General features: G+C 42.6%; 1 protein-coding gene across 1 annotated transcript in view; it reads right to left on the bottom strand.

Moving 5' to 3' along the window:
• FSHR (follicle stimulating hormone receptor) overlaps positions 1-12,977 on the bottom strand; it is an 81,790-nt gene extending 68,813 nt beyond the window's left edge. The window contains exon 1 of the mRNA XM_053938193.1: positions 12,715-12,977. Coding sequence (XP_053794168.1) covers positions 12,715-12,977 — 263 coding nt within the window. The remainder of the gene's footprint in view (positions 1-12,714) is intronic.
• Positions 12,978-25,044: the final 12,067 nt, after the last annotated feature.

Genomic DNA, 25,044 nt, shown 5'->3' with positions numbered 1-25,044 from the left:
CCGTGGGCTGCCAGCTTTTCCAGAAGAATGCTGACAGCATTAAGGACTGTACTGAATTCCAGGCAGACTATATCCACAGGCTTTCCCTCACCCACTCGGGGTGAGGGTCACCAGGTCATAAACAGGCTGGTCAGACAGGACATGCCTTTCCTAAACCCCTGCTGGCTGCTTCCTTAGTTATCCTGTACGTGCTGACCCTGTGAGCACCTGTGATCACACTCAAGGTGATCTGTTCCATAACCTCCCCTGGCACCAAGATCAGGCTGACAGGCCTGTGGTTTCCTGGATGCTCCTGCCAGCCCTTCTTGTGGATGGATGTGACGCTGTCCAACCTCCAGCTGTCTGGGACTTCCCTGGCTAAGCAGGACTGATGGTAAATGAGGGAGAGTGGCTTGGTGAGCCCTTCCACCAGCTCCCTTGGTGCCTTTGGGCGAATCACATCTGGTGCCATAGACTTGTGAGTTTTCAGGTGGCCCAGCATATCATTAATTACTTCCTCCTGGATTACAGGGGGTCTACTTTCTCTCCACCTCGGTCTACCAGCTCAGGGGGCTGGTTACCCTGAGGAAAACTGGTCTTACTGTCAAAGAGGCAAAAAAAGAAATTAAGCATCACAGCCTCTTCTCCATCCTATATATCAAGCATTGAAAATATAGAAAGCCACAACCAAAATATTTTCTGCCTTTGCCTATGCTTTTTGATTCTCCTGTCTCCTTCACTCAAGGGTAATCTTCCAAGGCACACAGATGTTTTAGGTGATTATCCTTTATCTAGCAGAGGTAACCTCTCAGTGAGTGTTGCTATTTCAGCATGGAGATAGCAGGGAATGATTAGTGATTGGTTTGACACTGTTTTCTTTCTGGACAGTTTTTTCCACCACCACTTCTTCCATAAGACCAGCAAGGGCAAAGACCATTCAGATGATCATGCAAGCTAAGCATAGCTTGGAAAGCATGCTCCTAGGCAGGCTGGCAGAGGAAAAATAGGCAGTAGCTTCTGTTAGGCAGCAGCTTCTGTTAGGCAGCTGTTGAAATACAGATACTGAGGTTGGAAAAAGACCTCCCACAGGGAGGAACTCAAAGCCAGGGAAACTCCTCCACTGATGCTATACTTGATGTTGAAGGTGAAATTTAGACCTGTGGGTAGTCTGGGTGCACCTTTCTCCTTCTTTAGGCCATCTTTAGAAGAGCGGTTGGCATCTTATTGAAGCTCAAGGCTTCTGGGACTTTTGGGCTACTAGGATTGAGAGCCATCCTGAATCACTTGAGTTCACACTAAACAAAGCCCTGAGTGTTGCTATGCAACATAGGCTGAAGCCCAAAGCTGCTCATGAAAGTTGGATCCCAGCATGTGATGCTTTACGGAAATCTATTAACCCCTTTACACAACGGACATTGTGAAGATGTACTCTAGCTGGCAAGTCAGGCTAATAGAAACAGCAGTCTGCCACCCCACCAGATCAGAGGTTAACAAGCTTTCTGTGGAATGCAGAAAATCTTCAAGGAGACGCAAGCAGGAACTTCTGAGGCACAGCAGAAGTTGCCTCATTGCCTATTTCAGCTGATAAGCGCCGCGTGCGCTCAGCCTGGGGGACACTAAAGAGACGAATCCACACCTAGAACCAAGGCCAGCTCCTGGCAGCCTGACACAGAGAGAAAAAAAAAAAAAAAAAAAGGCAAAGTCTTTCAAAGCCTTGAACAAAGACCCAATCTCCCTGATTTCCAGCGTCGCCAGAGCGTCTCTTCCAGACAGCGTCCACGCCTCTCAACAGACAAACAAAATGGCAAAGCCTGAGCTGGTGCTGGTCCTCAGCCCTGAGGCTACAAGCTGTCCCCACCAGACCAGGGCATCAGTACCTGCAAGGGCAAGCACTCCTCAGTGGGGACTTCATGGAAACTACTGGCTCCTTGTCCAGCCTGTACAGTGCTCTGTTAAGCTCAGGATGGACATGCTCCAATTTCTAGGGTAAAGTGTTCAAAAACCAACATGATTTCTGAGGTCTGGGCCCAGGCAGTGTGCTCAGCCACACTGACATAACACAGCAATAACAAGTAGAGAAATGAAGGAAGTCAAAGAAATATTGGTTGTTATATGAATACTGTAAATATATGCTAAAAATTTCCTGTAGATGCAACATTCATGCATTTATGAAGATCTTTAGCTAAGGAGAAATATACAGAGAGCAATTAAACTCATAAAAGGGTGAAAACCTTCCAATTAGAGCTCCATAGGCAGCCCTACTGACCATAACGGAGCCAACCGTTAGCCATAATTGAAATACTCACAAAATCTCCACCTCAGCTGTCTTTAAATTACTGACTGTAACACTGCTGTGAAATGCTGCTCTTCTAATACACTGACAGAAACTGATAGAAGAAAAGTACAGAAAGGAAGAAAGTGGAAAAGGTGATGATGCAGATGCACCAAGTCAATAAAAATGCATTTGAGGGAAAAAGCCCTGAAACTTTACGCCTCACTTGACGTTAAAAAATGGTAGAGTTATAACTTTCTCTGCTGAGAAATAGTTATTAGAAAGAAATTCAAATATGCAAGAGGTAATTTTTTTTCGTTTGCTATTTGGAAAAGGGAAGCATTTCACCATAGGAGAACAGTCTGGTGAATAAGGTGAGGCTAAGCCACTGGGTTAAACCCTGTACTCTTGGGAAATTGCACATCTCTTGCAACCCATAGCTTTGCTGTTACTGTAATGGATAAAATTACATTTACATACTTACCGGGAATGTTGTGAAATCTGTTAAGATAGAAAACTAAGATAGTTTTATCAATTCCATGTGGCCCATTAAAACAATGAAAATCTCCCCTAGTAATTTAAGATAAATGCAAACTTTTTTTTTTTTTACCTATTTCATTTGCGCTTCCAAAGCCCATTTTATTTTTCCCCACAGTGGTTTCCTGTCTACTGCAATGGCACAAAGTCCTGAATCTGCAAATCAGTGCAGACAGGTACTTTTGCACCTGTGATTTGTCCCACTGGGAAGCAGGAGAGCTGCCCTGGCAAGCAATTAGGATGTGTATGAATGCCTGTGGAATCAGACCCTGGATTTTCTTGTAGGGTATTCCCTCACAGGGGCCACTAATGCTGATTTCAGAGGACTGGAGAATGAGGTCTGGGCTTCATCTGCCATGGCAACAATATACTGCAGATAGGAAATTGCAGCTCGTGGGATTCAGATGCAGCGAGTATTTCCCCAAACCAGTAATTCCACCCAGAAAGTTGTTCTGCCAGGGCAGTTCTTGGTCTGCTGTCATTTCCTAACACAGCCTGTGCTTTTTTTATGACTCCTCACTTGCAAAAAAGGAAAAGCAAAAATTTCCATAGCAGTGCTGTTGGCCAAAGAAAACTTATGGGACAAGAGAAGTTTTTTAGCATCAACCCACTGTCTTTCCATGGGTTTACAGCTCCTCTACTTATACCTTCCTTGCTCAGAAATTTATGTGTGTCTATAAATATTCTTGCTGGGAGACTGGACTCCAAGGAAAGACACTTCAGAATTGATTGCTTCCCAGTAGTCATCAAGAAGGAAAAAAATGGATTTGACTGATCTGTGCACTCCTTTTTTTAAAGTTGTGGAGAGACTGGAGATGCCAGAGAAAGCAGCACAGGTGGTGCTTCCACTGCTGGAGACAGATGTGCTTTCTTCCCCCAGTGAATGTCTGTGGCTCTCACAGGCATGAATGTTTCCCCCAGACCCCTTTTACAAAGGGTCTGGCCCTCAAAAATGCCTATTGGGCTACTAAGGGCAACAGCCTAATGTGTTTATACCATGCGATGGTACAAGTGAAAAAAAGAAATCAAAGCTTCCCCTGAAGGTAAGCACTGAAGTCCAAACCTCCCAAAGCCAAGTGCAGGCAGGTCTGTTACACCAGAGATTATTTCTAAGCACAGGACATAGCACAGAATATGAAACCATTAAAAGGCTTCCAAAGGTGTGTTCAAAAGAAAACCATTGTAATTCTTAGCCTGCCTCCTTTTCAGTGAAGAAAACCAACCTCAGATAACCACATATCACTTCTTCCCACCCCATCCTCCTGGTTTTGGGAAAAAGGGACAGGCAGAGGGTTCCTCCTACCATTATTACTCTCTTACCTCGGCCTGGGACGTTTCAGGAGTTACAGCTATAGGTCCACACCACTGTTTTCCAATCTCATCCTCATTGCCCAGGGCCAAAATGGAGTAGGAAGAAGTTAAACACAGACACCCTGTGCACAGACACAGGTGTGTGGACACACTTCTTGGGGTAGGATCTGCTTTTGGGGTAAGAGGGAGGGAAGATGTCTTTATAGGTATCCCATGGTATCCCAAAGTTTTGGAACATAAATATAGGACACCAGAAAAATCTCCTGAGAAATCAAACACCACTTTCTTTTCCAATCTTCACACAGTCCATCCGCTTCTTCACTGCATGCTACTATTTCACATAATAATAATAATAAATTTTCTGATCTTCATTTGAAAGTGTATTCCCTTCTTGCTCCACTCTCAAACAAAAGATGAATGAAACACTAAAAACTTGGAATTTTTCCCCACTGCACGTTTATGCACACAGTGTTTTTGGAAAATCACTGAAGACTCACAGATTCCTGACTAATAAATATTTACAAATAAATTCCAACCAACTGGCTGTATTTGGACAAGGATTCATATCAGAAAGTACATCCTCATGTATGTGGATATGGGGGAACTTTATGTCAATAGGACCATTCTCAGAATCATGCTCCATAGGCATTCACAAAACAGAATTTCCAGGTAAATATGTTGAAATGCTGACTAGCAATAGCATTCTTGAATAGATAAGAGAGTGAGAAGAGCTGAAAGCTTCAGCCTGCAGCTCACCCAGTGGGTATATGCTCAAAATTGAGGCTGGCCTGTCTGTAGGAAGATCTGAGTATGTTACATTTAAGGATACAGCATTATTTAGTTAGTCTGGGCAAAGAGGGAGGCTCAGCAAGCTCAATATACTTATGAAAAGCAAGGATTCATTCAGCTGATTTGGGTTGGAGGCTGTTTTCATTTCACTCAGACACATATCTCCCTCTGCATATAATAACAGTCTGTAAGTTCTCCTCTAGCTACTCAGGAGCAAATGATTGTAGGAGGCTTGATAAGGTAATGGGAGATAAAAAGCATCCCTACCTTCCAGGCTGAGCTCCTGAAAGACCTAAGGATAGTTGGAGGAAAACATCAAGCAAAAGTAAATAAACCACAAGCTTTTCTGACCCTAGACCCTCAAGATCAAAGAAATTACACTTGAGCAAAAGGCAGAAATTGGGCTCCTTATTATAGTGTATGTGAGACAATTAGAAGAAATAATTTTCTGTACTCTTACGTGAAGTCCATGCTTGGTCTGACCTATAATTTGAAATCAGCTTCATTTTAATGACTTAAATTTCACTGCTAATAAGAGCAGCCCAATCAAACTACAGGCAAAGTGTGTGAAGTAATTTACAGATTTTGTCTGAAAAGGTCAAGATCTTAAACAAAGAAAAGTGGCTTTTCCTACCAGAGTGCTTGCCCCTCACTGTGTAAAACTAATAGACTTCTATGAAAAATAATACCTGTCTTTTGTGCCCAAACTATCTTGTTTACTGGACACACACACACACACACACACACACTCATTCCCAATCAGCTGCTGCCAAAATGAACAACACATGGCTGAGAGAGCTCCCCATTGCCAGATGGTGAAAATGATCAGAGTTCTTTCCACTGAAGTTAATGAAGCTATGACAATTTAAATTAACTGCGAGCCTACCCCAATTATCTGTTAACTTGCCTGCACAAGGACTTGGGAAAGTTAAGCAGAACTAACTAAACTGCCAACAAGAGAGGAGACAGTGAGGCATGTTGAACTCTGCATGGGTTTCTTTGCCTCCTCAGTTGGGTGTTTCACAGGTTTGCTTATTTTTCTTTGGCAGATAACTCTGGTTGCCTGTGCAGGACCCCCTCCTGCACACAAACTGCTGGCAGTTAGAGCAGCTCTCCCTTTGGGATGGATATTCTTACTCAGTATCTCTCCTCTTGGCAGCTCTTTTCCTGTTTTTGTGGCATTCCTCACCCACTCTCTTCTGTCACCCTTGTTAAACTCTCACACAAGCAGTGACATGTCAGCCTGATGAGACCCCCTCAGCATCTGCAAAGAAAACCCTGGAGGTGCACAGCAGACTTGCTCCTGCTGGCTTATCAGGCGACACATTTTATGTGTGATACTCTTCCAGAGGAATGTGATTTGCAGCTTTCAAAGACACATCCCACTGGGGATCTCTTCTCCAGAAATAATCTCAGAAATGTACCTGGGATTATCAAGTATTTGAGAAGCTTTTTTTTAATTTTATTTTTTTATTTAAGTGGCATGGCCTGGGATATTGAGGGAGATAATAAGCTTTACTCCTCAAGACTGCAATGCTGATACGAATCTGCTAAGTGTCTGATCCATAAAATTATTAACTCAAATTCCCAAGATACCATGCATAAACCTGACTGAGGAGCTGAAAGCACAACTGCATGGACAAATACAGGGATAACAGATGAACAGATGAACTTGGTAGCTCTTACAGTGCAGCAGCTTGTACCCTGCTGGCTCAGAGCACGAGTGGCACCCACACACATACCCCTGTCTGCATCCCTCTCTTCATAAATACCCTGAGCTCCCTATGTGAGGGATGGGGAGGCAGCTCACTGAAGCTGAGACTGAACCACATAAGCGCTTTAATGTCACTCAAACTCCTGAAAGCATTTCCCTGGAGCTCTGACTATGCTCTGCTCTCCCAGCTAGCAGTAGTCATCTTTGAGTGATACTCAATAGGATTCCCTGTGCCAAAGTGTCCCTGCATGGGATGAGAGATGGAGTTAATACATTGTAGTATTAGACAGAAGGCAACAAAGTCTGAAATACAGTGTTTTACTTCTGCAGAGTGAAAACTGATGAGTTGTGAGAAACTGTCGTAAGGGGAGTAAATGAAGCCAGGAAATCATCCATATTGCTGAAGTGTTTAGCCTAACATACCATTCAGAGCAAAGGAAATTAACTGCTGCATGACACCAGTGAATTCACGACTCCTCAAATCTGCTTAGCGATTCATGATCTTGTTGGAGAAGTAAAAGACAGGCCTCCATCCCACTTTGCAATGTCCCCCAGGCTTACCAGCTCCTCCATTTTTACCACATTTTAGTTTAAAACTACTAATTTAATATCTTAGTAGGGCTTTTCTTTCCTGCTGTGCCTCAACACTAACTTTGTTATTTGCCAGATCCCATCTCATGAATAACATTACTGTCAAACTCTCCTGGGTTTTTAACTATATTCATGACTTGAGTGGGGAGACACACAAGACGAAGACACCATATTTGAGACAAGAAAAAGTAACTCCTACAAATGACTACTTTAATCTTCCAAACACTTTAGAAAAACATTTATTATTGTCTCATTCACTAGGCACATTTTGATTCTTTGTAGGAACCGAACCAGAACATATGTAAAATGTCTGACAGAGAGGCTTTACTTCAGGATGTGGAGTTCATCAGCCCAGGAGCCCATTTTGCCTGGTTTCAGATGTGTGGGGATGTGACACAGGCTGGTTTGTGTGTGTGTGTGTGTGTAAAAAACAGAATTTATACATTGAGAGAATGTTGACCCCAGTGTAGGGCATCAGCTTGGTAGCCTCCCAATGCTGCATGCAAACAAAATCAAGTCTTGGCTTTCACTCTTTCCCTGCAAAAAAGCTCGGTGATTTAGCAAATAATTAAATTTTAAGTGAATGCACTTCCATTTCAAAGATATATTTTATACATATATGCATATATGTAATATCTATGTATATATATATAGGTGTATATATATATATATATATATACACACTTCAGACTTGCCCATACCTCTCTCATACATGCATCAAGCTGCAGACACTATAAGTAAGGTGAGAGCCATGTGCAAATATTTATTTATAGCATCAGGAGTAAGCCAGCAGAGTACTGCACTGCAAAGCAGCTTCCATTGTGTGCAGCATAACTCCCTGTGTTCAAAAGCTCCCGAAGGTTTAGAAATTGAATGTGTCTTTAAATACATATATTTAGTCATTTATACCAGTCAAAGTTCTGTCCTGCTGAGTTTATTATCCTTTTGTGTAATTTTCTTTTGTTTGTTTCTCTTCCTGTCTTATGATCTGCCTATTTCTTTTTATTCTCCCATTTAAAATGTCAACTACAGAATCCAGCCTAAGCATTGGACCACTGCACAGACAGCAATCTTACAGCAACTCTGTTGTTTTCTGTTTCAAAGTAAGAACTGATCATAAATTCAGGAAGAGAAGAATGTAAGCCTAACAGATGCAAAGCTGGTTTGAATTAAAAACTAAAATAATTAAAAAGGCTTTAGTCAGCATGCAATATGTTCTCAATACGCTGTTGTGAAAACATTCTCACCTCATTCCCGAAAAAATGTGGGTTTATTGATTGACTGTATGATTAACCACCACAACACAGACAGTTCAAAGCTTCACGGGTCTTAATTTCTTTAGTTTACTTTATCCTCTCACACCTTGCCTTTCTTAGGTTAAGGTCAGTCCATCAGTATAAACACCCAAGCAAGAAGTGGAGCTGTTTGCAGGTTTCAGTGTAATTTCAACTCCAAGTGTGAAAGAATAAAGAAACATCCTAATTGCAGCTGTCAGTAACAGTGTTGCAGCTACAATTCACATCATTTGCAGCTTCCTTCGCTGGGAAGAGCTTCTGACTCACTCAGTACACAACACAGGACTTGCTATTTCCAGGCAGCTGATGTTTTAGTGCTCAGACATCTACTCAGCCTTGACTTGATAGTCTAAAGTAAATATCCTTGAGCAATTGCAAGACAACACCTATGCAGCGAGTAAGTAAAAAACCCTGCTGTTTATAGTTTGCAGATGCTTGGGAGAAAACACTCTATATAACATAGCTCTAAACTGCTCTGACAATGGCTAAACTGCCTCCTAGAATCATGGAATCATTATGGCTGGGGAAAAAACTCCCAGATAACTGAGTCCAACCATGAAGCCAGCAGCACCTTGCTCACCACTCCACCATGTCCCTAAGTGCCACATCCACAACACTTACAGGGGTGGTGATTGCACACTCCCCTGGGCAGCCTATTCCAATGCCTGATGACCCCTTCAGGGAAGAAATTATTCCTAATATTGAACCTAAACTGCCCCTGGCACAGCTTGAGGCCATTTCCTGTTTTCCTGTTACTTGGTGCTATCCAAATGTTTCTGCTGAGTTTGTTAAATCTTAAGAAGGATCCCTTCTGAGAATGTTATTTTTTGTCTGCATTACAAAGCAAGACCTCTAACAAATAAATGAAATCCTACTGAATACTGATGATGGATTACAAAACTTGACACTGGATTTTAAGGCTGGAATAGATTTTCAAGGAGCAAACTGCCTGCAGTTGCTACTGAGTCACTCCCTCCTCTCTTCCCCCGAGGCAAATAATTGTTAATACTTGACACAGGTGAGCCTGCATTTCCCATCTGAACTGCTGGTCTCTGGTTTCTGATGGATTGACTCCAAAGTTCTAAGTCAGAGCCATCTCTCAGGCATTTTGGTATCTATTAAAAAATACCAAGAATTCTCCTGTCCAGGCAAAGATTATAAAGCAAAGCAGCTAATAACTGCAGCCTCCCCTGTAAACACCAGAACATGCCAGCTACAGAGTGCTTGGAAACCTGCAAAAAGCAATGGACAAACCAAGCTGTAATTATCCTCTCATGAGATTTTGGCCTGTAAGTGAAAAAGTAGATGTGGCAGAAATCAGAGTGATGGAAGCATGTGGATTCTGATCCCTGCTTTGTTTCCACGAGGTAAGTACAAAATGAAATCACTCACATAAGAGGCTACCAGCCTTCCCTCTGCAACAACCTTGCTAAAGCAGATGCTAATCCAGGATCAAACCCCTGTCTCATGCACCACACTGCAGAGCTCAAGTTCCCCTTGGAGCCTCAGCTCTCTCTGTTGGGAAGCTGACCACAAAGAAATCCCTCATGGCAGCACGTGTTCAGGACCAACACTCAAACACTAAAAAAATGATAACAATTAAAAAATTCAGCAATGGCAAAGAGATAATTGTTAGGGAGGGCTCTATCTTTACCTTTATCATGAGTTTTCCTACCAAGTGTCAGAGCTGGCTGCCACATGCCAGTGTCCCAACTTCAGACACAGCTGTAGTGAAATAGAAACACACAGCAAAGGGACAAGTGCTTGAGGCTGATCAGGCTCCTGTTCTCACTCTAAGGCATTCACCAGCATCCTATTCTACATTTTAAAGGCACTAGGGAAGGACTCTAAGATAACTTAGGAAAGCTATCAAGACCACATAAGGGAAGGTGAAGAGCTGTAAGTGTACTGAAGTGAACCCCTCTCCTTTATATTAAATAAAAACTGACTGCATCCAGACTCCCAGAATGTGCTCTTAAGTGAAAAAAGTACCTTTGCAGGAGCTGTATGCAGCAAGAAGTCTCTGCCTGTGTCCTGTGCAGGGTTCTTAGACACCATGGCCTTCTGTGCTTAAGTTGGTACACGGATCAAAAAGCCCTTTTCACCCATTAAGACTTTTTGAGAAAACATAAAGCAAGATTTTCCTGCTACCAGGAGTGCACCTGCAGTGTCGTCTGGAGCAGTAAAACCTATTTCAGTCACCTGAATCACCCCACTGGGCACTCAACGGAGAGATGCAGAGGAAAGCACTTTTCTAGAGTTCCCCTTTGATCCTGAAGGAAAAATCTAAGATTTATTTGTCACTTGATAGCTCTTCAGCTAATGTATCTGCCTTTGGTAATGCTAAGGTTTGGTATATTCAAAGATACTCTAGGCAGTTTTCAAATTTTTTAGGCATGCTGAAATCAGTCCCAGGGCTATACTAATGGAATGGGACCCGAATTACTTCCTGAGAAACCAAAAGCTGGTTTGTTTTGAGAAAGTGAGAAGAGAGATTCTAAAGTTGAAAGCTGAGAGATTCTAAATCCAGTATTTGCACAGTGCTGGCAGAAGAAAGGATTTGTTTGCTGTTTTCAGTCACACTCATGTTATATTCTGCCTGTTTAAGAGAATAACACTCATGCTAAGAACCCACAAATTAGCATCCTCAACCAACTCTTGAGAAGTTAACAAGGAGAAAACAAATCCCATTTTACTAACAGGTGCTTTTCAGCGATACTCTACTTCTTTGCAGAAATAATTAAAAAATGCTTTTGCTTAATCCCTAGAAGGCAGACCTTAACTGTGTAATCTAAAGAAATAATCAAAGCAAAATTAAACAAAATTAGCTGCATATGCCTGGAGCACAGTTCACTCAGGATTTAGATGACCTAAATCACAGGTGGATTAGTTTTTCCTCCAATAGTGAGAATGATTTAAACTTTTACTGACCTTTTGTGGTTAATTCAGACATTTCTCTCAAGTTTCCACTGCAGTCTGCCTAGTTAGTGAGCATAACAATTCCTCCTTCTGAAGAAAACAAAACTTCTGCCCCAGGAAAACTGTGGCATAATAACCAGGGATATACTGTGGCGTGTAAAACTGGGATGGGGGTATATTTTTCTAACTAGTGACACATCATTCTTCATTGTATCCTCCCTTCAAACTTGCCACTCCACTTATTAACCAAAGGCTTCATCCAGGACTACTCCTTTTGGTTTTGCTTTAGGTTGTAACAACGCCAGATGTCTGTGGGGGTGTTGGCAAGGGGCGATAAAACTATTAAACTATGCCTTAAACTGTGCCTTAAAACTATTAAAATGGAAACAATCACTCCCAGTTAGATACTTGCCATTGCGCAAGCTCGTTTGCTTGCCTGTGCTACTGACACAGAAAACAGCTGCCATACAGCTTTCACTGCTTTTATGAAAAATAATGAGAAGCTTTAAGATAGACAAAACCCCTTCTCTATCTTCACATTGCTCACTCTCTCCAGCCACAGCCACGCTGCTCCTCTGGTGGAGGAGGATCCCTCTCTGAATGTTTATCGGAGTCCTTTCTGCAATGCCTTTAAGATTTCAAAGGGAAAACATTAAGTTGCTTCTTGGCAAACAAGCACAAACCTTTGGAAAGCTCCTGCAGTATGAACAAACACTCATCATGGAGTCGTTTGGGGCAGCTCTGCACGTTCCGACAACGCCAAAGCAAAGCTGTAAAGAAAGCTTCGACTTTATGCTTCAAACTCCTCTCACAGCATCAAGGATGCCTGTTTCAAATTTAGCCTGCACTTTGCATTATAACGTGCAAAATCCTTCCTTAAGAGAGATCTTACAATGAGCACGATCAGAGAGGAGTTTCCAGGTGTAAAGGCTGGTCTCTGCAAGCAGCTGGCATGGATTCTCCCAGGTGACTCCTGGCAAACCTGACCTTTGCCTCGCCAAGCAGCAGCTCCTTTGGAGAGCCAGCCACCCTTTCCTGGTGAAAAAGGCATTGTTCCAAACCATACATTTAAAATGTTTAACATGCTTTTGGCAAGCATATTGGATCTGATGGGACCTGTAGTGTCTTATACAATATTAACTCTTCCTGAACTTTTCCCTCATGCTGATCCCACACTGCACACCTTAGAAACGAGCAACAAGATTGCTGTAGCATTATTCAAACTCTCACTTTCCACTTATGGGAGGAAACAATACAACTGTGTGTACAGTAGCTGCTGCTCCCAACCTCTCCCTCTCCCTACTTACAGCTCGGTGGTGTTGGCAGGGATGTCCCGGGGAACCTGGAGCACCTGGCTCTCCTGGCAGATGAAAACCCTGCCCAGGCAGTGGCAGGTGTGGTGCTGGCATCCCAGGCAGCCCGCCAACAACAGCAGCAGGCAGGCGAGGGCTGGAGGCATCTCTGCCTCCACATCTGTGCCCGTCCCCTTTATCGGAGAGGGGAGGATGCAGAGACCTCCCAGGCCAGCTCCCTGCATGGAAGATCCGCCCCAAAAGCTGGGACAAACCATGTGGCTCTTAGGGGATGGCTTCCCAGCAAGTTTCACCTCGTGACCCCAGATTCCTTACGGCGTTGGAGGGGGGATAGAGATGAGCAACGCTGATTTTTTTTTTTTCATGACACAAGTATTTTGTATTTCAAGTGGTGTTGAAATCAGGGGGCTCAGCTGTACTAACCAGGGCTCTTTTAATATGCTGGGAAAAAGTTCTTCCTTCTCAGCTACAATATTTCTCATGTCTTGCTTGGTGAGACCAAGAGACAACAAAGCATTTTTAATTTCTACAGCCCAGACTCTTTTTGTCTCTGAAGGAGAAGCACTCTGTTTATGGCACTATTTATGCTCCCACTCATGGATCCAAGGGCCCCTACGTTTTTATTTCTCCTAGGCAAAAGTAAGGTGTTATTATTTTATATAGTCTGCTTCATGGGATAAAAGCTCTATAGACCTGAAGCCAGAGCTAAATAATGCCTTTTTTTTTTCACAACTGTGATTATTTTTCGTGCAGTTGCTGATTCATCTCCTTTTTTCCTTTTGGCACCTTTATTGGAATCCAAACAGAAGAAAACTTCACAATTCAAATTGTCCCTGTGGACTGGCAAACCAATTTCATAATGTGGAACAGAAATCCTAGAAATATAGCCAAATGACTATTTGTGATACAACAGGAGGAAAACAGCCTCAAGAATATAATCAGAAGGCTTGGATGTTGAATCTTGTCTTTGAGTCCCTATCTGTTTTCTTTGCTTTTTTGACTGAGATGAATTATCTCACTCCAAATATTAATCCCTGAGGGAGGGACCCTGTGAACTCTTTGCTGTCACTGAGTCAAGCTGCACCAGGCCACCACCAGAAACCAGAGCTTCTCTGCAAGACATCTGAAACGAGCATTTTGACATAAAGCTTCTTTTGTGGTGGTTTTTTTTAAAAAAAAAAATTGAGTGTTTTGGTTTTTTTGTTTTACTTTTAAGCTGTAAATAGCTTTTTCAGACATGCAGAGTTTATAAACCATGTGCATTTTAAATAAGTGAGGGAGCCATGGGTGAGTCTTCTGAACATGACTCACATTTATTTCTTTCCATTGCTTAGAAGGATTTCTTAATCTTGTTAAAAGCTGCTGTTAGCTTGTTTGTCATGGTTTTTTTAATTGTTAGGTTTTTTATTTTCTTTCATAATCAAAAAGCATTAAAAAATGTAATGAGACAAAAGACAGCATATTTTCTCTGAATTGTGTGACCAAAAATTTCCATCATTCTCACTTTTAAAACCAGCCTCATAATATATATGTATCTTAAGGGAACTAATTAATATTTTTTAAATAATTACAATAACTCTTAAACTTAAGACTAACTCCAATTGTACCAAATATTTGTTATTTTCCCCCCAGTCATTAAAGCCTACTCAAGATGAGAATTTATATTCACATAGGAAAAAAAGTAAGGAAAAATCATTACAAGCTTTTTTTAACAATGGTAGGCTTATAATCAGTTGTAAGAGTATTCTTTTAGTTGTATGTATAAAACAGAGTCCATTTTTCTAAGTTTCATGAGAATAACAGTGACTGCCAGAAAAAAAAGAATTTCTAAAACCTTACTGACTTTTTCCTTCTCTCTCTCTCTCTCTCTCTCTCTCTTCCCTTTCCTTTGAAAGATCTTAAACCTACAAGGTCTTCTGAAATGAGTAAAACCTTCAGTCACCTTCATCCTCAATGGGATGGAAACTGCAGAATTGCACTCTATGATCAAACAAATTCCTATTTAGTCAAATTTTTGCTGTGGCCCACTGAAAGTTGGAATAACGACACACTTCAGGATTTAAACAAATGCCAAGAAGACAAATCATTTGAGGCTTTTGGGGTTTTGTCTTTTCCATACAAAGTCCTTAACTCCTGCAGTCATAGACTAAAAGCAGGCTGGGAAAATCTCCAAAATACGAAACGTGAAGTTTGAGGAATATAAAGGTACAAGGGTATTTGGATAAAAAGGGATTTAAGCTGTATCTCTTCATACTGAAATACACCAGTATAAATGGTCATGGTGAAATGGATAGTGATATTTATGATATGGTTGAAAAAGTGGTAACATTCTCTGAATGTCATAACAATTTTCACTCATATGAAGACATCACAATTTGATTAACTTTAGGTTTCATATATCAAACCACGAAAGTTGTTTCAGATGATAGCAATAATTCTTCCATATACAAAAGTCAGGAGATCAAAAAATATCACAACGATTACAAGGCATTTTTCTAATTAATTAGTGGAAACCAAAACTATAATAAGTATGTTTGATTTTGATACAACTAGTAAAACAGAGATATTTTAAAACATCAGGTCGGGCTCAGTAGCAAATCATGAACATAATGAATAAAAATTGGAGGGAGGTTGTCTCTTTTCCATTTTTGCCTGGTGAGACCATTTTATCAGTACAGTACACACTGCTCCACTTTCACTTACATCAGTTAAGAATGAGATGACAATTATTAAACAATATAAACCCCTTATCCAGACTGCAAGCTTCTCTTGTGATACTGCACAGATAAGATTTTGATGGAAATATGCAAGTATCATTACATTCAATAAAATCAGGCTAGTATGCTAAACAGAACTGACATTTCATTCATATTGGAGCAAGCACTCAATCAGGACCACACTAAAACTCCCTGAGGATACATGAACATTCAGAAGGATCTCTGAGTTGTTTTAAACATATGATCCAAGCTCTTAAAGAATAGATTCTGGTGTCTGTTAATGTTTTGAACTGGGAAACTCTGTCCTGTTTCTGCACATGACTGTCAAGTGGCACACAGCCACATCAGCAGAGTCCCCTGCACAGATTAATCAGCTGGTGATCCTCTCACTCCCAGTTCAGGAGCACAGTTATCTCCTCTTGGGAAGAAAATTTTTGTAAAAGAGGGGAAAAAAAAAAAACCAAAAAACCTTCCTGGTATCTTTCTGTGGAATTTGCACTCCCAAGTCATTCCTGAGTGCCAGATTGGAGCTATGACCATGCCTGAAAACGCACAGGACCTGTTGCAGGGGACCACCATCAGAGCATCATGTGCTGGGAGCAAGCATGCACTGTCATTGAGATTCATGCTGTTGAATGTGTAAATGCAGAGATGATGGTGCTTTCAGATATTTATGAGAGCCTTCTCTTTACATCCATTTGCAGAAGAACTATGCTCCAGCTGGCAAATTGGTCTTGAGAGTGTAAACTGTTTTCCTGAGTAAGAAAACAGAAATTTCCCCAAATTGAAGCACTGTAGCAACAGAGATGCAATTAAGTGAATTATGACAGATATTCAATGATGGTGTTACAGATTATGAAATTAGATGGTGTCTGAGACAAACAGTTAATTCAAGTTTATGTAGTCAACAGGGGACCTTTTTTAAGATGGTACTTAGGGAGTCTGGTTGATAGGACTGGCCTCTAAAGTCAGCACTGGCCTCTAAAAGTAGCTCTGGTTGAATTTTGCAAACCCTGAGCCCGAGGAACCAAGGGGATCTAGAGACTTCATCCTCTGACCAAGCAGCAGTGCCTGTCCTGGGCCATGCTGTCACCTGGAGGGATGAGGTTACCGTGGGAAATAAAATGAGCCATCCCAAGTCTCTCTCGCTTGCCCTCAATAAACTTGCTTCAAAGACAGCTCTGAGCCCTTTCACTGCAGTGAACATGTGGCCAGGTCAGCACCTAAATCCAGCTGTTGGATTTAGCTCTTTTCCTTAAGGCAGGAAGGTCACCAGGTGCTGGAGTGCATCAACCTACAGGCAAGCAAGTTCACAGCAGCATCTGCTTGTGTTTCTTCTCCTCTGAAACACAGCATGACAGCTAATTAAGTAAATACTGTTTCTACTGATGTTTCCCAGCCTCAGAACTCTGTTTAATTACTGAATGCCTCTTTATCAGTGGCTTTGCTTGACAATAAGCATTCTCTAAAAATGTGTAGGCAAACCAATCACCTGCATGAACAGATGACAGAAAAAACACATCCAAAAGAGGTTTATCTTTTCAGAGTGGATATTTCTTTCTCTTTTGAGGATTTCCAGCACAGAGTTTCTTCCCTGTGGCTTTACAAGCTGCAATAGCCTCTATTGTCCTGACTGCCATGCTATGAGAAGAAAAAGGTGTTTTCTATCCAGAAAAGCTGGCAATGGGAGCTGGAGCAGATCCTAAAAGGAAATGAGAGGAAATTACTAAAAAGGACTTTGACACATCACTGATTTACCTTTTGTGAATGACCAACATGGGTCTTAAAACAGCAGATCATTGAGGCAAACAGACCATTGACCTGATAAAAATATAATGTTTTAGGCTATTCCAGAAATAGCTGTTCTGAACAGAATATTTTTAGCGACACCTTTTTCTGCGAATGGGGATTATTTTAAAATACATTTGAATGGACAGACTTTATCTGTGCCCTCGGTGCCGAGGACATAAAACGATAGAGTAGCCTAATAAAAGCAGTATTATTGCTCTCTCAGTTCCTTTAGCCATCTGCTCGAACTCCAAAACGGAGTGAAGCTGAGACAGTAAATCAGCCACCAGAGGGAGTGCACCGACTCGGGAATAGAACACACACTTGTAAGGCAAAGCATTAGAAATTGCATGGAATTATGCTCATGACGATTTCCTGTGGCTGCCTGACTCTTGACTTCACAGCTTGGCCGTGATGAGTTAAACTGCACCCCTGCAGAAGCCAGAGCTGCACATCACATGTGTCCAATGCAGCAGCGAGCAGCTGCACTGTGGCTCTTGCTTCCCTCCTGCTTGAAGGTGAATTAGGATTTTGTGTAAACAGTCCCACCTGTCTGTTTAGCTCGGGAGGGACATTGCCCAGCATGGAAGGGTCTCAGAAACTTCTAATTTTCCTGCTGACACTTCTCAGTGAGCTTGTGCTACAGGCTGGGGGAGCATAGGAATATTTGGCTTTCTTTATTTCACTCTGCCCCAATACTTTTATGGCTTTGATGGCTAACAAGCTTCCACTCAGCCCTTTATCTGTGCGATTTTTCTGAGGCAATCTGAGGATATAAGCACCTCATGTATTTTCATAGCGCAGGAGACATACAAGAGACAAGAGTAAAGTTAGAGAATAATCTTTGTCACTCCATCTAGTGCTGCTCCTCGGGTTCAGGTCTGTTCATCCCCAGTCGATAATAAAAGACGCAGCCCATCTGCTAGGTTCCTACCACATGTCTGTAGAAGCACGCTTATAGAAGTACTTTTTCTTTGCACTGTCCATGAGTGGGTTTGACTAGACCAAAATAATGCACAGGAGGCACCAAAGCCTGCCTAGGATCCCACTTTGCCTCACATATTCTCCTCTGACGCCTTTGCCAGCCAGCAAAAGGTACCTGAAGGTCAGAGATGTGAGGCAAGGGAAGCCTTGCCTGACTGTGGAGGCAAGGAGCCCTGCCCACGGGCATCAATAACCACGCACTGCTCACGTCAGCACCAGGAGGCAAACCCGTGGAATCCAACAGGGACAAACACAAAGCCCCAGACCTGTGGAGGACAAACTCCCTGCAGCGACGCAGGCTGGGCACTGCCTGTTCAGGGAGCAGATCTGCTGCTGAGTTGAGAGGTGTGATTATTCCCCTTTACTCAGGACTTTTGGACCACGTGGACAGCACTGCATCCGTTCTGGCATGCCCAGTAGAAGGCAGACATCATTCTACTGAGGGAGGGAAGGGAAGAACCAAGATGCTCAGGGCAGGAGCCCTCGCTCTGTGAGCTGAAGCTGTGAGAACAGGGTTTGTTCAGCCTAGGGAGGGAATGGCCTGTGGGCACCTAAAGTAGCCCCCAGTGCCTATGAAGGAATGGGCTGTGGACACATAAACACAGCCCCCAGTGCCTACAGTGTGGTGATCAACAAGTGGACCCAGGCTCACTGCAGAGGTGAAGGGTGGGAGAGCAAAAATGGGGTTTGGAGATCGTGGTGGGACCAGGAACCCAAAAAAACCAAGTTTTGGAGGACATCAAGGACGAAGAACCTCCAAAAATGGGGTTTTGGAGGTCATGGAGGACCAGGACTCACCAAAAATGGGGTTTGGAGGTCGTGGTGGGACCAGGGAAGTCCAAAAGTGAAAGTTTGGAGGTCATTGAGGAAGAGGAACCTCCAAAAATGGGGTTTTGGAGGTAATGGAGGACCAGGAACCTTCAAAAATGGGGTTTGGAGGTCGTGGTGGGACCAGGAACCACCAAAAATGGGGTTTTGGAGGTCATTGAGAAAGAGGAACCTCCAAAAATGGGAGTTGGAGATCGTGGTGGGACCAGGAACCTTCAAAAATGGGTTGAAATAAGTGGCATTCAGAATGCCTACAAGGAGATAATTTTTCACCTTGAGGACAGTGAAGCAGGGCACAGGCTGCTAGAAATGTCATATTCTCTCCTTCCATAGAAGCTCAAAAGACCAGACTGAAGAAATCCCTGAGCAGCCCAGTTTGACCTCACATTGAAAAACACGTGGGACCTCCCCAGGTCCCTCTTTCACCTGAATTCTTTTGTGATTCTACTTATGGCTCAGGGAGGGAAAAAACCTCCCTAGGATGTTTAAAATAGAGACTGAATCTTCATGCTTTTTCTCAAACCTCCACCGCCACTTGCTTTTGAGCATGGTTGCAATATTCTACTCAGCTATTAGCCTTTAATCCCTAAAGAAAGGAGAAATGTTCTTCAGCATGAACGAAATAGGCTGGCAATGCTTTCTGTCCAGCATTTCAAAGTTCACAAACCTGCCATTCGGGACAGTTTAGTGACAAACCTGAAGTCCTTACTCATTAGAATTCAAGAGGCTATTAATTCTTTCAAGTACAGTTTATTATGACATAAAATGAATTAAAGAAACTTTAATGATGCCTCCGCCACATGCCATAATTATAATCTCATATTAAAGAAGGAGAGCTGCCTGGAAGAGCATACATGAGAAGTTTCAAAGATTGAAGTACAGAGATATCTGTACAGAGAAAATTTGTTTAATTCCTCTCATACTTAAAATGGGCCCATAGACAGTGCTAACAACCTGTTGTTTGGCCATTTGAAAACCAAATTTCCTTAAATTCACTCAGGTTGGATGAGCATTTCCAGCATTAAAATACATTAAAGAGGTCTGAAATGGAAATACCTTTACAATATACCTATCTTCTATTTTTTTGACCTCATACAGCCTAAGAGAAACTATCTCTGCATAAGAAAAGGAAGAACTCAGCTGTGATTGATACATGAAAGACACTAAATAACCTTCCGGGAAATTAATTTCATTCTGACACTTAATAAAAAAAAGAGGCAAGACTGAAAAATTAACACTTGTTAAGGCCTCTAAAGAAGAAGCAGATGACTAACTAATCCCTATAGCAGATTGAAGAAGAAAAAAAGAAAAAAAAAAAAGAAGCATTGTGCAATTAGAGTAGGTTATTAATATTGATAGAAGGAGGTTAAAAAAATGGCTCAATTGCTTTGCAGGAATAGTGTTTTGTATACTTTTACCTTCATGACAGGTAGGCTAAATAAGCTGCCTGAGGTGACAATTAGGAGCCAAAGAGTCACTGAGTCTTTTTTAGAACAGTGAGAATGAATACTGCACATTGAGAATGAATACTGCACATTTGTTTTAAAGCATCCTTGAAGGTCATGCAAGGTTTTTCCTACTTTTGCTGGAGCTTTTACAGCAAAGAAAAAAAAATTATTTTACTTCATTCAGCGGCTGATGTGGAACAACATTGAAACCTAAATATTGTTCCAATCTCTGGCAGCCATTTTCCTCTTTCTCTCTTCCCCGAGCTTCCTGACTCCTCAGCTGGGGCTGAACAGTACTGTTTTCCACAAAAAGATCCACTGGAGTTAACAAGATTACTTATGGAACAAGGTTCTGCCAAACATGGCTAAAAAATTCAGGATCTTCCCCTTATCATATAAAATAATGAAAAATGACACATGCACTTAAAAGCAAGCAAATAAGCATTGAAAGGAAAGATGGGCATGTCTAAGTCTTTACACAGCTGTAGCCTTGGAAAAAAAATTAAAAAGAACAGCTCCAAGTTGCTTCAGAAAGCTCAAATTAGTGCTGCAAGGCTGTCCAGTGATATATTCATCCTTGGAATAGTTGTCCTTTGACACTTTTTCTGTCAGGAAAAACTTCTTCTGCATGGAAGGTGACAAGGAGGAGCCTCTGATCCTTGATCTGCCTGCAATTGCTCTCAGTGCAGAGGGAGCAGGTCAGGCACAGCTCTCTGCAAGAGGAGAAGAATGAGGTCCTGACACTGCTCTTAAGGCACAGAATGGAGTGGCAGGTAGGCTAATGAGATTCTGCAGATGATGGAAAAGAAGCTTCTCCATATCTCTGGGGTGCTTCAGAGCCCTCATTACCACGTTATCCAAGTGCTCTGCAGCTCTAATGCCCATTTTTGTCCCCACTTCTGTAGCAAAGAAAGACCTCCAGCATCGTTTTACAGATGGTGTCAGGGAAACTAATGGCTCATCTACTGCCTGGTGGTGGGTAGGTCCCCTGGGGCACAGCCAGAGACCCCAGAGAGGTGCAGATTTGTGCACAAGTATAACCCCAAAGAGACATGCCCGAGCTGGGAGGCTGGGCTTTGGGGTCCTGAGCTGCAAGCACACACACACGGGACTTCTGACCTCCCCCTGACCCACCTGCAGCCACTTCTGGCATCTGCACTGTGCTTCTCTGCACATCCTTCTCTGTGACCTGGCAATGTAGAAGCATCCCTGCTGCCTGCAGGGATTCGCTGGCATCCACCTTGGGAAGCTGAGGAAGGACAGAGAAGCACTGTGGTTACTCCTCACATCCCAGCCAAGATCTCAAATTTCCCTTGTCTCTGAAATCTCATCCCACCTGACATTTCCACAGGATTTACTTGCTCTTCAAAGGATTCAGGCAAACTTTACAAGCCACAGTTGAAGTCCTAACAGATGTACAGCTACCCAAATTGAAATCTGGCCAGTGTTCCAAAGACTGTGACCTGTGTAGGAAAAGCAAGTGCTAACAGATTTGTGTTAGCCTGCCCACCCTGACAGATTGCATGTCTTTCACTCAGAAGGGCTCCTGTGGCTGCTACCTCCCTTGTGACAATGCTGGGATGTCGTTCACTGATGGGTTAGAGAAGAAAAGTTTTAGATATTGAAAAGACATTTAAATCTCTTGAGTGCTGTAAGCTGAAAGCAGAAAAAAGGGACATACTCCACCACATATTTCACTTTTCTTATCTCAATATATTTCTTTTTTGTTATCTCTGCTACAGTTTTCACTCAAGTGACATGGTTTAGCATGATGTAATTTATCAACAATTGACACATCCTGTTGTACGAGATGAAAAAAACAAGTACTTTTGGGACTAAGCTGACCACAGTTTAGGCATAACAACCTGAAACCAAACTGCAAGACTGTTTTACCTTTCATGGCCACCTTCCTTTGGTGTTTTTAAGATGGACCACAAAGGTGAAACACAATCTGTTAAACACTGTCAAATGAAGACCAGACCTTGACTAATTTTTGCTTGCCCAGATGAAGTTCAAAGTGCTTGGAGACCCAAAAGCTCTCAGAGGTGAGGTTTTTTGTACTGTCTATTAGAAAGTGATATGATTATATTTTACAAGTCTGTTCTGCACGTGCTCCAAGCTGAACAGAAATCTCATTAGGGCTCATTAGCTCATGCTCAGTGCTAACCAGTGTTTCTCCTGATGTAACTCCTGACTGGCCTGGCCTGGGGCTAAAGTGATGTGGCCTTTGCTCACAGAGTAACATGTGGAGGCTGCATTGTCAGCCCCGGGGACATCAATGTTGTTTGTCCAAATACAAAGCAAGAGAATATTGTTGTACAATCCTGCCAAACCACAGCAGCTCTGGGAAGGGGAAAGAAGGCACTTGGCCTCGTATGCATGCCCTCTGTGGAATGCAGGAGGGCTGAAAATTCCCTTACAGATTCCCAGCTGAATTATCTGCTAAGCCTGGGCTTGCAGATAGTTGTGCTTGCTTGCTGCTCTGCAGGAGCAAAGGAGTTTGCACGCCCTTGGCATGTGGGGCTACTGTTGGGGCCAGTTTAACCATCCATCCCTTCCATGAGTGGCACCATGAGTGTCAATGTCAGGGAAGATTCATTTCCAAACTCTATTGACATTCCCCACACTTTCAGGGTTTTCTATGTTTGTCTTATCTCCCACAGCCCCCAGGAACATCATGGGAAAACCACAAAGCAAGGCTGATTCCAGCGCTGGATCCATTGAGCAAATGTGGACATGGTGTTTATACCTGCTGAAAATGAGTGTGACAGTAAAAGAAATGAAAAAGTGCCAGCAGGATACAGCTCACAATACAGAATATGAGGGGATGTAAGTGAGCAGGAGCCAGGCCATACTGTCCTTGACTTGAGTGCAGCTGTGCCAGAGCACCACTGCTGAAGGTTTGGACTGCAGCAGCCTGGATAAACAGCTTGCCTCTGTATCAGAGCAGCAGCAGAGACATCAAAAAGGTCATAAATCTCAGAGAATGGTGGTAGGGATGTGCTGCTGGGCCCAAATATAATCAGCTTTTATGGAGAGCTTTCCATCGCTTGCTCTTAAGGCCTAATTGCAAGACATTATCTGGCCAAACAGAGTATGAAGTAGCAGGTAATGATGATTGCCTGCAGGAACCTCAGGTAGTGCAGCACACAAGATGAGGAGCTATTCTTACCTCACTTATTACCCAGGAGCTGATTCAAGGAGTAGTTACAGTTGTGCCATTAAGCCACTGGTCACCCTCATACATCTCAATTCAAATTCATTATAGGAGTGATTTTACCAAATGCTAGCAGTGACACTGAACTGTGGGAAGAGGACTGAATTTTGAATGAGGAATAAAATGACTTAGAAAGACTGTCTTTGGAGAAAAAAAAAATAAAATATTTAGCCTCTGCATGTTATGCAAGCTTCTCATCCTGGCATTGACTGTATGCATGCTCATGCATAAAGAAAAAAAGAATGAGTAGCAGTCAAGGTACACAAGTCAAGCCACTACAAAGGTCTATAAAGCTTTTGGGGAAACAGAAACCCTGACCAAATATGCCCTTCAGATAGGATATTTGTCCAAATCTAAAGCTACATCTGTGATGGAACACCAGAAAGTCATCCAGCTTCTGGGCAGAAAGCTTGCCAGCAGCAGCAAGAAAAAGTTCCCAAGGCTGATCATGGCCAATATTCACAATTTCACATCCTACCACAAACCCTGGTTTTCATCACTGGCAGACCACAGCTGTTGGAGGGAGCATTCTCCACTGTGTGTAGGAGAAGGTGACATTTCTGCCATGTATGAAGGTGACAGCACCAAAGTTTAGCATCTGGAAATAGCTCCTGTTTCATCTCTTTCCTTCTTTGTCTTCAACTGATCTGTCAGTGTCATGTGGCACATTTCTGACAGCAGCAGAAGAGTAAATACTGTTTGATCCTACTTAGTTTTCTGATCCTGTGATGAGATCAGAGCTCCAGATTCATTACAGAAAAATCAAACATTTCTCAGACACTAAACTCTGAATCCACCCCATTCTGCAGAAAGCTTGGAACAATAGACCCCACAGTCCCAACTGTACTTGATTTCTCAGCTCAACCCTAATGCTGAAGCCAGATGCCACCTACAAAGGGAACTGACTGTGGCACAGCAGGGGCCAGGAGCAGGCTGGAAGCAGAGAAAAGTCCAGTATTCAACTCTTCTTCCATTTGTTTTTAAGTGCATCTCCCCAGGAAGAGGATGGGGAGAGGATTGTAGAGGAGGGTTAGCTCCAGAAGCATCATTAGAACAGGAAGACCACGCTGAACCACATGCAGGTGATGGTAAGGATGCCCCTTAGGAAGCTGCTGGCAGTGACTGCTCTGTGCTGAGAGGAATCACAGAGCCAGTGAGGGCAGATAATGCAATTACACTGGTTAACTTCAGCTCCACATGACCAGTAACCTTTGCAAAAAACAATGGCAGTCACCCAGGGGGGTGTAAGAGAACTCAGATCGAGCAGTTGAGTTATTAATGACAAATTGCAAGAAGACCAACCACTTAAAATATCCTCCATCTAAAGAATGGGTGCAATATC

The sequence above is a fragment of the Vidua chalybeata genome, chromosome 3 (genome assembly GCF_026979565.1).
Source record: "Vidua chalybeata isolate OUT-0048 chromosome 3, bVidCha1 merged haplotype, whole genome shotgun sequence".
NCBI lineage: Eukaryota > Metazoa > Chordata > Aves > Passeriformes > Viduidae > Vidua > Vidua chalybeata.
This window is presented reverse-complemented; position numbering and strand designations above follow the sequence as displayed.